At 44.7% G+C, this 13,321-nt stretch overlaps 1 protein-coding gene and 1 long non-coding RNA gene across 3 annotated transcripts in view; one reads left to right on the forward strand and one right to left on the reverse strand.

The window, feature by feature from the left end:
* The window catches only part of LOC112254174 (interleukin-17 receptor D), a 48,847-nt gene that overhangs the window by 13,900 nt on the left and 21,626 nt on the right, over positions 1 to 13,321 (reverse strand). Inside the window, exons 2-4 of one of the 2 annotated variants that reach the window (XM_024426468.2) lie at positions 6,057 to 6,146; positions 2,014 to 2,080; positions 1,104 to 1,229 (exon numbers count right to left, since the gene is read on the reverse strand). In XM_024426468.2, coding sequence (XP_024282236.1) covers positions 1,104 to 1,229; positions 2,014 to 2,080; positions 6,057 to 6,146 — 283 coding nt within the window. The remainder of the gene's footprint in view (positions 1 to 1,103; positions 1,230 to 2,013; positions 2,081 to 6,056; positions 6,147 to 13,321) is intronic. The other variant, XM_024426469.2, reaches the window with a different exon arrangement.
* LOC121846782 lies at positions 1,191 to 6,109 on the forward strand. The gene is made up of 3 exons (XR_006083715.1): positions 1,191 to 1,307; positions 1,405 to 1,514; positions 5,974 to 6,109. It is a non-coding gene; the product is annotated as an uncharacterized LOC121846782 (long non-coding RNA).

The following is a 13,321-nucleotide window of genomic DNA, read 5'->3' on the forward strand; positions in this document are numbered from 1 at the left end:
TAATTACATTTCTTCCTTATCAGTCCGAGGCATCAGCAGAGGCAGAAAACACACATTCCCTGTGGCTTCTATTACCACTGTGGGGAGCGGAGGCTGTGTGTGTACGCTTAGAAGCTGAAAGAGCCTCCTCTTTGTGGTGGTGGTAACTCTACACTTCCTCTACTCCGTCCTTTACCTCTTCTACCGCCAAACAGATACCATCACCACGTCAGACACAGAGGAGAGAGAAAAAAACTGGAAGGAAAAAGCTGTCAGACAGGTTGGGCTGTCTTCTGGAGTGTTTTTTTCCCCCCCTAGCGTCGGTAGCTTCAGCTTTCTAACTACTTGATTCAAAGTAGGAAAGATCCCCCCTTCTTTTCCTACTTCTTTCTTTAACCCTCTACCTGAGCAGTGGTGCCCCTGTCCTAGGGATTAACCCCTGGAGAATAACAGGCTACATTGTCATGAGGATCAGCCATGGCTTCAGCAGTGCCTCAGTTGACAGAAGAAGAGGAAGCCTCCCTTTCAGTCTTGCTCTCTCTGTCACACACCCGCACATATAGCATGCCAACAGAGACACTTAAGACACACACACAGTGCTTGCGCGCTTGCACACACACACACACACACACACACACACACACACACACACACACACACAGTGCTTGCGCGCTTGCACACACACAAACATATCATATCAAAAACACAGCACAGCACGGGGCTTTGAAGATGAGCCTTTTCTTTACCCTCCTATTCTCTCCTGTTCTCGAACCTCTTACCTCTACAAATGACTCTCCATGGTCTGAGATACTGAAGATAAACATAAACGACTCCTGTGTGCAACCAGGTGTAGGAAGCACACGTGTCTTCCCGCACACATACAGAGGGCTTTAAAATGTTAGTGTCTCCCAGATGTAATATGATCTACCCAAAACAATCTTGGTGGAAACATTTCAAAGTAGGTCAACCACTAACTTCTGGATACAGATTTCCGCACACTATGAGTGACTGCTCAACTCTAACCTCAGACACTGGATTCGATTTTGCCCGTTGATCTCTAGTCTGTATAATGACTATTTTATCATATGGAAGAATTTAAAATGCGTAGGGCATATGGTTCATACCTAGAGGGCTGGTCATCCAGTGGACCACCACAGCAGCCTGGCTGTCACAGGAGAGGTGGCTGAATGTCATATTGTTCACCCCATGGATGGCATGCTTCCCCAATGGACTCCAGTTCACAGAGCAGTCTGGCGGAGGAGAACAGAGGAGGAGACGACAAGAAAGAGGATATCAGAGTTAGAGTATGCTAATGACGGAGAGGAGAGGTGTTTGATTTTTTTTAAAGTCAAAACAACCTTAGTCACAATTAAATTTGTTTACAGTGTTGAGTCCTAAAATTAGACTCCCTCTTCTACCACACAGAGAATCACCCCCAAATCACACCTTAAAGAGAAGAAAGAGGATGGATCACAGTGCGTGGTTAAGATGGGAAGCTCAGAACAGGGCTCCCCTGGATGAAGACTAATGGACAGGTGAGTGGGTGAGATTCTCTCTGAGCCAAGCCTGGGGACAAGAATGTGCAGCCATGTAAGGAGCTGTCCCCTCCTCTCCCATCTCTTTTGACTATGATCCCTATGTCCTCTCAGGTATAGGAAGAGGAGCAGTGGGCTGTGTCACACACACCCCCTGGCTCCGAGCTGCAGTCGATTGTGATGCTAAACCAGAGAGAAGCTGTTCACTCTGACAGTCATGGATAATAGCAGCTGACTGCTGGGGTGGTGGGGGGGGAAATCAGGATTTGTTACAGGAGAGAAAACGTTGACTTCGAGATATTAACTTCTTGTTGGTGGAGGGTCTGAGACAGAATTGGCAACTTAAGGTGGTAAAAGGTCAACTTTAGTATGGAATGGAAAGGGCAGGCAGTTTTCATGCAAGGCCATGTGAAATAGTGAACACATTGAGAGTGATAGAGCGAGAGAGAGAGAGAGAGAGAGAGAGAGAGAGAGAGAGAGAGAAAAAGAAAGGACTCACTGTCTGTTCGGAATGTGACTCCTCGCTTCCGACCATTCCCGTCAGAACTTGACTGGACCTGGAGCCCCTGCAAGAAAGAAAGATGGTGAAACCACAAGGACAACTGGCAGACAGTAATACACATCAATACAACCACCTCATGTTGCCGATGCTCAGACAGACAGGCTGCGGCCTCACAGGAATGCGAAGAAAATCAGCCTGAACAATAATCCATAGAATTACGTACTTAACATGAAATATTGGATCAGTACACAATAACCCAGCAGTTGGAATACTGTTGTATTGCCAGCCAAACTGAAAGTAAGAGGGGCAATTCCACGATAACAGAATTACGGCGAGGTCCCTAGATTTTTCACTTTAAAATGTACTCCAAAGAAAAACTTCAGGTCACTTGAGTGACCCCAGTTCTCTTAAATTATGAGTGAGTCATCTTACAGCGGGATTCACCAGAATCTCCTAAATAGCTTGAAGAACCAAAATCATACACGTCTGTCGGAGACAGGTCGAGTGTCGAATGAGGAAGCCCCTCCCTTCATACTAAAAGAGCTATTCGCCTGCCCTCTGATCATCGAGCAAACCAAACGTCCTCACACTCTTGTAAGTAGGGGAACGTGGTGAGATGTCTCCCTCATAATAATCAGAGAATCAGGGTTATGCAAGGAACCTTAAGTTCTCTTTCAATTTTGTGTTTCAACATCTCACGGTGGGATATATGGCCAACTCTCGGATCGCACACGAGCTCGAAGCCAGGTAGTTCCAGCGTATCAACCCTCAGAGGCTCGACATGGAGGACCGTAGGCTCCAACAAAAGGTGCAGTGATGTCTAGTCGGTAGAACCTCGAAAGTAACAGGGGATGCCCAACAAGACGGATCGCAAATACCCTGTAAGGAGATGACCTTGAACAGAGCCATACCCCTTGTGGAGTGAGCCCATAGGCCCTGCGGAGGCAGTAAGCCCTTGCCATTATAGGGCCAATATATTATCTTTCACAATGCAATGTGACAATTGTTGACGAGAAAGGGAGGTGCCGGGGCCAAAGAGTTGGACACACTTGTGCAAAGCTCTCATCCTATCCAAGTATATGCGCAATGAGCGTACTGGACATAGAAAAGGCGGCAGGGTGGAACGCCACAAGCGCCAAGGCGAGACGATTGTAATTGCTGCTAACCTTAGGCATAAAGGCGGGGTTGGGCAAATATGTAACCTTGGAAAAGCCCTGGGCAAACTGTAGGCACGAATGGTGAACTAACCGTGCTCATTCACTCACTTTGTGGATGTAAGGATGACCAGCAGAGCGTCTTAAAAATGGAGAGATGCTTCATCTCCACGCATTCCAGCAGCTCAAAAAAAAGCCAGCTGTGAAATAGCCTCAAGCACAATTGACAAATCCCATGACGGGACTAAATGCTTGGGAACTGAACGTAAGCAACATGCCCCAATCATGAAACAACATAACGGGGGAGGGGTGTCCCACCGTGTTCTTTCCAAAGCTTACAAGCTTACATGACAGGCCGAGATAGACCTTAACAGTGAAGAAAGCCTTCCCTCTGTCCTGCAGGAAGCATGCAACCTTGCATACAGAGCATTGGTAAGGAATGATCCCCTTTTCAGTCACACAACTTGTCAAAATGAATCACTTATTTCCGTACAATGAGCATGTAGGAGGGGCCTTAGCACTCTGGATAGTCTATGATCCCGAGAGGCAAGCCTCTCGCAACCAGATTTAACCTCTCAAGGGCCAGGCCCAAGGTTTCCAGGTGAGGTTGGATTTTTAAATTTTTTTAAATAAATAAATAGCTTTGTTCACTTGGGTCAGCAGAGCCCTCTAACAGAAGTTGCCAAGGCTCACCGTATAGCAGGAGAATCATCTCTGCTATCCAGAGCTTGCCTTGCCATCGATGGGCTACCAAGATGAGAGATGAGCCTTCTTCCCTCACTCTGGCCAGAGTGGGGAGTACGAGGCTGAGGAAAAGCGAAGTAAAATCCTCAGCCAAAGGTGTGCTAGAGCGTCCACCCCCAGTGGTGCATCTCCCGCTAGCGCAAAGAACAACGAGCAGTGCATGTTTTGTTGAGACGCAAAGAGAGCCGTTTCGCCACTTAGGGAAGGAGTCTCCAGTCCGCTTGATGGGGATTCCCTCCGGACAATAAGTCCGCTCCTATGTTCAGTATGCCCAAAACATGAGTCGCATGTAGAGACAGTAGGTGTGCTCTGCTCAGCAGAATAATCCTGATGGATAGTCTGTAAGCACAGGAAGTGAGTGCTACCCTGGCTGTTGATGTACTCCACTACAGTCCTATTGTCCATTCTGATCAAGACGTGATTTTTTTCATTGAAAGAAGCACCGTCAGCAATTCAAGGTCATTTATGTGAGCCACATGGAGAGGAGGCCCATACGCTGTTTTTTTGCATTTCCCTGATGACCTGCGCCCCAGCCCGTGAGTGACACATCTGTCGTCACCACTACCCCTAAGGGAATGCCAGGAACGAAGATAGAGGGACTTTTCCAGTGACTAAGAGTTGAAAGACATGTGGAAGTCACCCCTCTGGTGATTGAAAGTGATGCCTTATACACAAATGTTGGGCAAAACACCCAACGCTGGTGAATGATGGCTGACAAGAGGTAAGTTTGATAGTTTTCCAGTAGAGAAACTAGCTAACCAACTAGCTAGATAATCAACTATGGATTTCAATATTGAAATTGAAGTAGCTATTTGTTCTTCTGTTATTAAAACCAGGCTATTGATAAGGGCAAGCGAGGTTAATGTTAGCCATCTAGCCATGTGGTTTAACCAAAGCCAATGTGGTTTCGTTTTCTATACAACTCTGGTTTAACTAAGAGCATTGTACCTAAGTCGAGGAGCTTTAGTAGAGGAGGAGGATTTGCATGACTGGGTGGCAGAAGAGAGGTAGGTTGAGAACAGACAGGGAAGAGGTCAGTGACTGAGAAAGGGGAGCCAACAGACGTCAGGCTCGGAATCAAATGATAGCGGTTTACAATGTTGGCTAACCGCATACAATTTGAAGTTGTTCTCTGCTCAGCTGACAGAGACAAGTGTCCATTCTGTTCCAAGTAGGATACCTTGGCCTTCCTCTATACACAGCACTCTGGGGACTTCCTGTAGGTAACCAGGTCATCCACCAATCATCCCGTAACTTAATCATTAGTGATACTGGGTGTTCCTCCAATTTCTTTGATGCTGTATGAAGACATTGTGCACAGGATTTGTCACGTAGAGAGGATGACCAGCTTCTGTCTATTGGTTAGAAAGATGCTTCTATACTATATGGTGGGACATTGTGTCTGTAAAAATGTATCTTGTATAATAACCATCATATCGAAGTAAACTTGGGAGTCATGTGATGAAAAGTGTGGTCCTCCCATTTACGACTCTGGAAACCATGCAGTTCATTAGGCTACAGATGATTTATTTAAAGGTGAAAACAAATAAAAAATAAATTATTTCACTGGATGGTGAAAGTGCTCAGTATGAGTTTGATGCTCCTTTCGAATAAATGTCAAAAGGTCTTATTCTGCTGACATGATGATCGATGATTTGATGCCGTTTGACAAATACAAATATTATCCATAATAATCTCATAATAACCGACCCGCTGTGCCTACCCCGCACTGTAGGCCTTTCTGCAAGCTGTTGGCTCGAGGGCACGTGCCAACACCAGAGTAGGCACAGGCAACAGTTTGTAACAAAACTATCGTTCAAGTTGACAATGACAGCTTCTACCTCATTGCCCTGAGAGGACGCCAGGTTTGGACCATTGAATCGCCAAGTCTTCTTATGCCTTGCATAAACAACTTAGCACATACTGTATCGCTCAACCTTCCTCAAACTCCAGTGCCCGACATTTGTTTACCTTTTTACCTATGTCTAAGGATTTTAAAATTGAGAATTCAACTCCACACTAAACCTAATTCCATATCCTGTATTGTTGTGCACTATAGATGATGCCCCGCTGTAAGAACCTGGAGATATTCACTGGTTCTGAGGGAGGTGACATGGACATGAAACAGTGCCAGGGACACACCTTCCAGCACTTCCTCTGTCTGGACAGCAACCAGGGTGTGGTCAAGACATCTGCTGCAACTCCATCCTTAGTGTGCAGGCTCTGCTGCACCTGGGGGTAAAAAGGTATGGCAACACACTCCCAACAGTCATGTATGCTTAAACATACTTGTATGCTCATTTGTGTTTCTGGGGGCAAAATATATATATATATATATATATATTTTAAAAAATGTAATGTAAAGAGTTATTTTTTATATATATTTTTTAAAGGCAGTAGGGATGTTCTCTGTTGATAAATCTGTGAATTGGACCATTTTCAAGTCCTGCAAAGCATTCTAAATGTAACGAGTACTTTTTGGGTGTCAATGACAATCTATGGAGTAAAAAGTGCATTATTTTCTTAAGGAATGTAGTGCAGTAAAAGTAGTTAAAAATAAATAGTATTTCAAGGACAGCTTTTTTCCATCTACGTAACATTGCAAAAATCAGAAACTTTCTGTCCAAAAATGATGCAGAAAAATTAATCCATGCTTTTGTCACTTCTAGGTTAGACTACTGCAATGCTCTACTTTCCGGCTACCCGGATAAAGCACTAAATAAACTTCAGTTAGTACTAAATACGGCTGCTCGAATTCTGACTAGAACCAAAAAATTTGATCATATTACTCCAGTGCAAGCCTCTCTACACTGGCTTCCTGTCAAAGCAAGGGCTGATTTCAAGGTTTTACTGCTAACCTACAAAGCATTACATGGGCTTGCTCCTACCTATCTCTCTGATTTGGTCCTGCCGTACATACCTACACGTACGCTACGGTCACAAGACGCAGGCCTCCTAATTGTCCCTAGAATTTCTAAGCAAACAGCTGGAGGCAGGGCTTTCTCCTATAGAGCTCCATTTTTATGGAACGGTCTGCCTACCCATGTCAGAGACGCAAACTCGGTCTCAACCTTTAAGTCCTTACTGAAGACTTATCTCTTCAGTGGGTCATATGATTGAGTGTAGTCTGGCCCAGGAGTGGGAAGGTGAACGGAAAGGCTCTGGAGCAACGAACCGCCCTTGCTGTCTCTGCCTGGCCGGTTCCCCTCTTCCCACTGGGATTCTCTGCCTCTAACCCTATTACAGGGGCTGAGTCACTGGCTTACTGGGGCTCTCTCTTGCCGTCCCTGGAAGGGGTGCGTCACCTGAGTGGGTTGATTCACTGATGTGGTCATCCTGTCTGGGATGGCGCCCCCTTGGGTTGTGCCGTGGCGGAGATCTTTGTGGGCTATACTCAGCCTTGTCTCAGGATGGTAAGTTGGTGGTTGAAGATATCCCTCTAGTGGTGTGGGGGCTGTGCTTTGGCAAAGTGGGTGGGGTTATATCCTTCCTGTTTGGCCCTGTCTGGGGTGTCCTCGGATGGGGCCACAGTGTTTCCTGACCCCTCCTGTCTCAGCCTCCAGTATTTATGCTGCACTAGTTAATGTGTCGGGGGCTAGGGTCAGTTTGTTATATCTGGAGTACCTCTCCTGTCCTATTCGGTGTCCTGTGTGAATCTAAGTGTGCGTTCTCTAATTCTCTCTTTCTCTCTCTCTCTCTCTCTCGCTCTCTCTCGGAGGACCTGAGCCCTAGGACCATGCCCCAGGACTACCTGACATGATGACTCCTTGCTGTCCCCAGTCCACCTGGCCGTGCTGCTGCTCCAGTTTCAGCTGTTCTGCCTTATTATTATACGACCATGCTGGTCATTTATGAACATTTGAACATCTTGGCCATGTTCTGTTATAATCTCCACCCGGCACAGCCAGAAGAGGACTGGCCACCCCACATAGCCTGGTTCCTCTCTAGGTTTCTTCCTAGGTTTTGGCCTTTCTAGGGAGTTTTTCCTAGCCACCGTGCTTCTACACCTGCATTGCTTGCTGTTTGGGGTTTTAGGCTGGGTTTCTGTACAGCACTTTGAGATATCAGCTGATGTACAAAGGGCTATATAAATAAATTTGATTCGATTTGATTTTCCTAAATAAGTTAAATTCACTTCGTGTTTTGTTTCCTTGCCATGCTACTAAAGAGTCCTGACCCTACTGTATAGCTGACTGACAGTCTGGATAGCTGGCTGGCACTGGCAGTATATCAAAGATCTTATCGTTTTAGAAAAGGATGCCCTTATCGCTGAGACAGAATGCCACACAATTAACCCCAACTAGGGAAATAGATTTATACAAAGCCTGGGAAACAATAACAGACCATTCAGACTAGAGTTCGACTGATTAAATCGGAATGGCCGATTAATTAGGGCCGATTTCAAGTTTTCATAACAATCTGAATTTTTGGGCGGAGATTTGACGATAAAAATTTAAAAAAATTATATACACCTTTATTTAACTAGGCAAGTCAGTTAAATAACTGTTCAGGGGCAGAACGACATATTTTCACCTTCTCAGCTCGGGGGATCCAGTCTTGCAACCTTACAGTTAACTAGTCCAACGCAATAACGACCTGCCTCTCTCTCGTTGCACTCCACAAGGAGACTGCCTGTTACGCGAATGCAGTAAGCCAAGGTAAGTTGCTAGCTAGCATTAAACTTCTTATAAAAAACAATCATAATCACTAGTTAACTACACATGGTTTATGTTATTACTAGATATTATCTAGCGTGTCCTGCATTGCATATAATCTGACTGAGCATACAAGTATCTAAGTATCTGACTGAGCGGTGGTAGGCAGAAGCAGGCGCGTAAACATTCATTCAAACAGCACTTCCGTGCGTTTTGCCAGCAGCTCTTCGTTCAAGCCTATCAACTCCCGAGATGAGGCTAGTGTAACCAAAGTGAAATGGCTAGCTAGTTAGCGCGCGCTAATAGCGTTTCAAACGTCACTCACTCTGAGCCTTCTAGTAGTTGTTCCCCTTGCTCTGCATGGGTAACACTGCTTCGATGGTGACTGTTGTCGTTATGTTGCTGGTTCGAGCCCAGGGAGGAGCGAGGAGAGGGACGGAAGCTATACTGTTACACTGGCAATACTAAAGTGCCTATAAGAACATCCAATAGTCAAAGGTTAATGAAATACAAATGCTATAGCGGGAAATAGTCCTATAATAACTACAACCTAAAACTTCTTACCTGGGAATATTGAAGACACATGTTAAAAGGAACCACCAGCTTTCATATGTTCTCATGTTCTGAGCAAGGAACTGAAACGTTAGCTTTCTTACATAGCACATATTGCACTTGTACTTTCTTCTCCAACACTTTGTTTTTGCATTATTTAAACCAAATTGAACATGTTTCATTATTTCTTTGAGGCTAAATTGATTATTATATTAAGTTAAAAGTGTTCATGCAGTATTGTTGTAATTGTCATGATTACAAATAAATATATTTTTAATATATATATATATATTTTTTAAATAATTAAAAATAAAAAAAATTAAATAAAAAAAATCTGCAGATTAAATCGGTATCTGCTTTTTTGGTCATCCAATAATCGGTATCTGCTTTTTTGGTCCTCCAATAGTCGGTATCGGCGTTGAAAAATCAAAATCGGTCGACCTCTAATTCAGACCATAGTAAGCCTTGTTACTGTGAGGCCTATGGTAGTTAAATGGAATTAAGTAAATACATGTAACGGAGCAGAATTTGCATCAGTTCATTTATTTACTTATCAAATTTACAAAACCCTGAGTCCTACCTTCAGATCCCCATGTGGAACTTGAGTTTTTGCAAAAATGTTCCATTGACGTCAATGCATGATTTAAGCACGTCTTGAACTTGCCTGTTCCTCTCCTCCTCTCAGGATGTGTATGGAGGCCCCCAACTAGTTCAAACCTTTCTCCCACCAACATACACACGCTCCCAATCAACACACACATGGTAACATCAACATACACACAAACTCCCACCTCTCCCTGCCCCTACCCACAGATGTGGGCTCCCGAGTGGTGCAGCGATCTTATGCACTGCATCTCAGTGCAAGAGGTGTCACTACAGTCCCTGGTTCAAATCCAGGCTGTATCACATCCGGCCGTGATTGGGAGTCCCATAGAGCGGTGCACAATTGGCCCAGCATCGTCCGGTGTAGGCAGTCATTGTAAATAAGAATTTGTTCTCAACTGACTTGCCTAGTTAAATAAATTAAACATTTGTGTGTGTTTGGAGTGAAGCAGAAAGAGGGAGACCGGCTAGAGACTAGACCACCATGGCTGAACAGGAGAAGCCATTAACTGTAGTATCCACCTTCCACCACCATCCGTATCACTTCCATGTGTTCTTAACCCAACCATAACCTATTCATCAATAGATTTCCCAAAGGTCAGGAGAGGCTCCATCCTCTTAAACATGTTTTTCCACATTTCAACACTTCTTTCTCCCAGTCTCTCCATCCAACACTTTCAGCTAAAGACTGACCTCAGTCTTTTACGAGGAGCTGAAGATTACGATTTGAAGCAAATTATCCTGAATTATTCTAATCCAATATACTGTATATCCCAATAGAGAACTCAAGTACTGTGCGTGTCAGATACCGTGTGCGTTTTAACCCGTCACTTGTGGTCAGGATGTGCTAGAAAAGGGCCACTCTGCTGAGGAATTCTTCTGGAAGCGAGCTCTGCCTACTCTGGGCAGTAAGGTTGCTGACCAAGACACCTTCACCTGGAGAGGAAACTAGAGTTGTTGACCAATTTGAAGCCTTTATTTTTGTTATTTTCTGTTATTTTGTTAACGAAGTATGGGTAGTTCTGTTCCGACCAATCTGAAGTGCATTATGCGACAGTACATAAGCCATGTAAAACCCTCAGGCTTGCAGGGCATTTGTTGAAGCGTGACCCTTCCATCGTGATGAATTTAACAATTGAACAAGCCCAAATCAAACGAAAAGCTTCCTTCTTTTTTTTTTACGTGTGCGAACGAGCGTGTACACGCTGGAATTAGAATGCATGGTAGTAAATGAGAAAATAGACAGGCCGTGAGTGTTGATGAGTGTCAAATTTGAAAGTAAGTATATTCTCACGGCTATGCAACGCAGGAAAAAATACGAGGATAAATTGCCAGAAAATAGACTTTGTGTACTGTGACATCTGGAATTATGACATGTTTAGTTAAAGTGTCTATTTAGTGTTGATGATGATATTATTAATGCCAGTGCCAATAATATATATTTGAAGACAGTAACGTTATGCCTACCGGTGTTTAGTCGATCACAGGCATATAGCCTAGGCAGGCTATGGGCTGGGAAACTAAAGGAACTCCAATTTCAAGAGAGAATACTCTTAGTAGAAAGAACGAGACTAGCTAAATTCTTTATATACTGTTTTAGAGCAGACCGGTAGGGTGGCTCCTGTAGGACGTAAGGGGAGTCAAAAAGGAACACACAATAATTCACACGAACTACATAGCGAACATAACAAATACAACTGTTTATTATGGGTGCTGGTGAGAATTACATTGGCATACGCTACACAGTGTATGTGAATTGATGTTCTCTGCTCTCGCCTGCAAATTTTTACTTGGTTGACAGCGTATATATCTGTGTGATTTGGGCTTCACTCCTCTGAATTCAATCTTCAGAGCAAAGACCTGACATTTTATTGTGAGTCAAATGAATGTTGCTCATGGCTTTTTCAGTTTTAAAAGGCACATTTTCGGCGGTAGCTACAAGGCTAACTACTAACTAACAAAATGTTTACTACCACAGAGAGGAAGGCGGTAGCTCCCTAATTTCTCATTTAGCAGGGGAATGAAGTGGTGCCTTGGGGTTTTACTTATGGGCTCCTGGGCCTGCCGTCCTGGGGTTTAACACCCTGCTCTCAGCAGGAGGCTGGAGGTCACACACAAACAGATGCAGCAACACACATGACAAACACACAGTTGCATGCAATGAACCCTTGCCACCCGCCTCACCTGTATCCAATCAGCAGACTAACAGCCCCCTGAACACAGCATCACACCTGATACAGGCCGAGAGGTAGGTGTGTGTGTCTACGACACCCTCCCTCTCCCCTCTCTACATGTTGGCCATTTACAGCCCCCATATATAGGCCTTGGTTCCTGCGGCTAGATGATGTTGGTTTGGTCCTCCCTGCCTGCCTGCCTTCCTGGGGGATAGGGGGAGATGGGCACTCCCCAACCTCCTGTCAAATGTATGTCCATATTCGACATATTTCTCTCAAATTACAAAGATGAAGAATTCAAAAACAAACCCAATTTTGATAAACTCCCATATCTACTGGGTGAAATACCACAGTGTGCCATCACAGCAGCAAGATTTGTGACCTGTTACCACAAGAAAAAGGGCAACCAGTGAAGAACAAACACCATTGTAAATACAACCCATATTTACGTTTATTCCGGCGCCGACAGAGATGGCCGCCTCGCTTCGCATTCCTAGGAAACTGCCGTTTTTTTATTTTACGTGTTATTTCTTACATTGGTACCCCAGGTCATCTTAGGTTTCATTACATAAAGTCGAGAAGAACTACTGAACATAAGAGCAGCGTCAACTCACCATCAGTACGACCAAGAATATGACTTTCCCGGAGCGGATCCTGTGTTCTGCCTTTCACCCAGGACAACGGAATGGATCCCAGCCGGCGACCCAAAAAAACGACTTCGTAAAAGAGGGAAACGAAGCAGTCTTCTGGTCAGACTCCGGAGACGGGCACATCGTGCACCACTCCCTAGCATACTTCTCGCCAATGTCCAGTCTCTGGACAACAAGGTTAATGAAATCCGAGCAAGGGTAGCATTCCAGAGGGACATCAGAGACTAACGTTCTTTGCTTCACGGAAAAATGGCTCACTCGAGAGACGCTATCGGAGTCGGTGCAGCCAGCTGGTTTCTCCACACATCGTGCCGACAGAAACAAACATCTTTCTGGTAAAAAGAGGGGCGGGGCATATGCTTTATGGTTAACGAGACGTGGTGTGGTCACAACAACATACAGGAACGCAAGTCCTTCTGTTCACCTGATTTAGAATTCCCCAGAATCAAATGTCGACCGCATTATCTACCAAGGGAATTCTCTTCGATTATAATCACAGCCGTATATATTCCCCCCCAAGCAGACACATCGATGGCTCTGAACAAACTTTATTTGACTCTTTGCAAACTGGAATCCACATATCCTGAGGCTACATTCAATGCAGCTGGGGATTTTAACAAGGCTAATCTGAAAACAAGACTCCCTAAATTGTATCAGCATATCGATTGTGCAACCAGGGCTGGTAAAACCTTGGATTATTGCTATTCTAACTTCCGCGACGCATATAAGGCCCTCCCCCGCCCTCCTTTCGGAAAAGCTGACCACGACTCCAT

This window comes from Oncorhynchus tshawytscha, linkage group LG07, assembly GCF_018296145.1.
Source record: "Oncorhynchus tshawytscha isolate Ot180627B linkage group LG07, Otsh_v2.0, whole genome shotgun sequence".
NCBI lineage: Eukaryota > Metazoa > Chordata > Actinopteri > Salmoniformes > Salmonidae > Oncorhynchus > Oncorhynchus tshawytscha.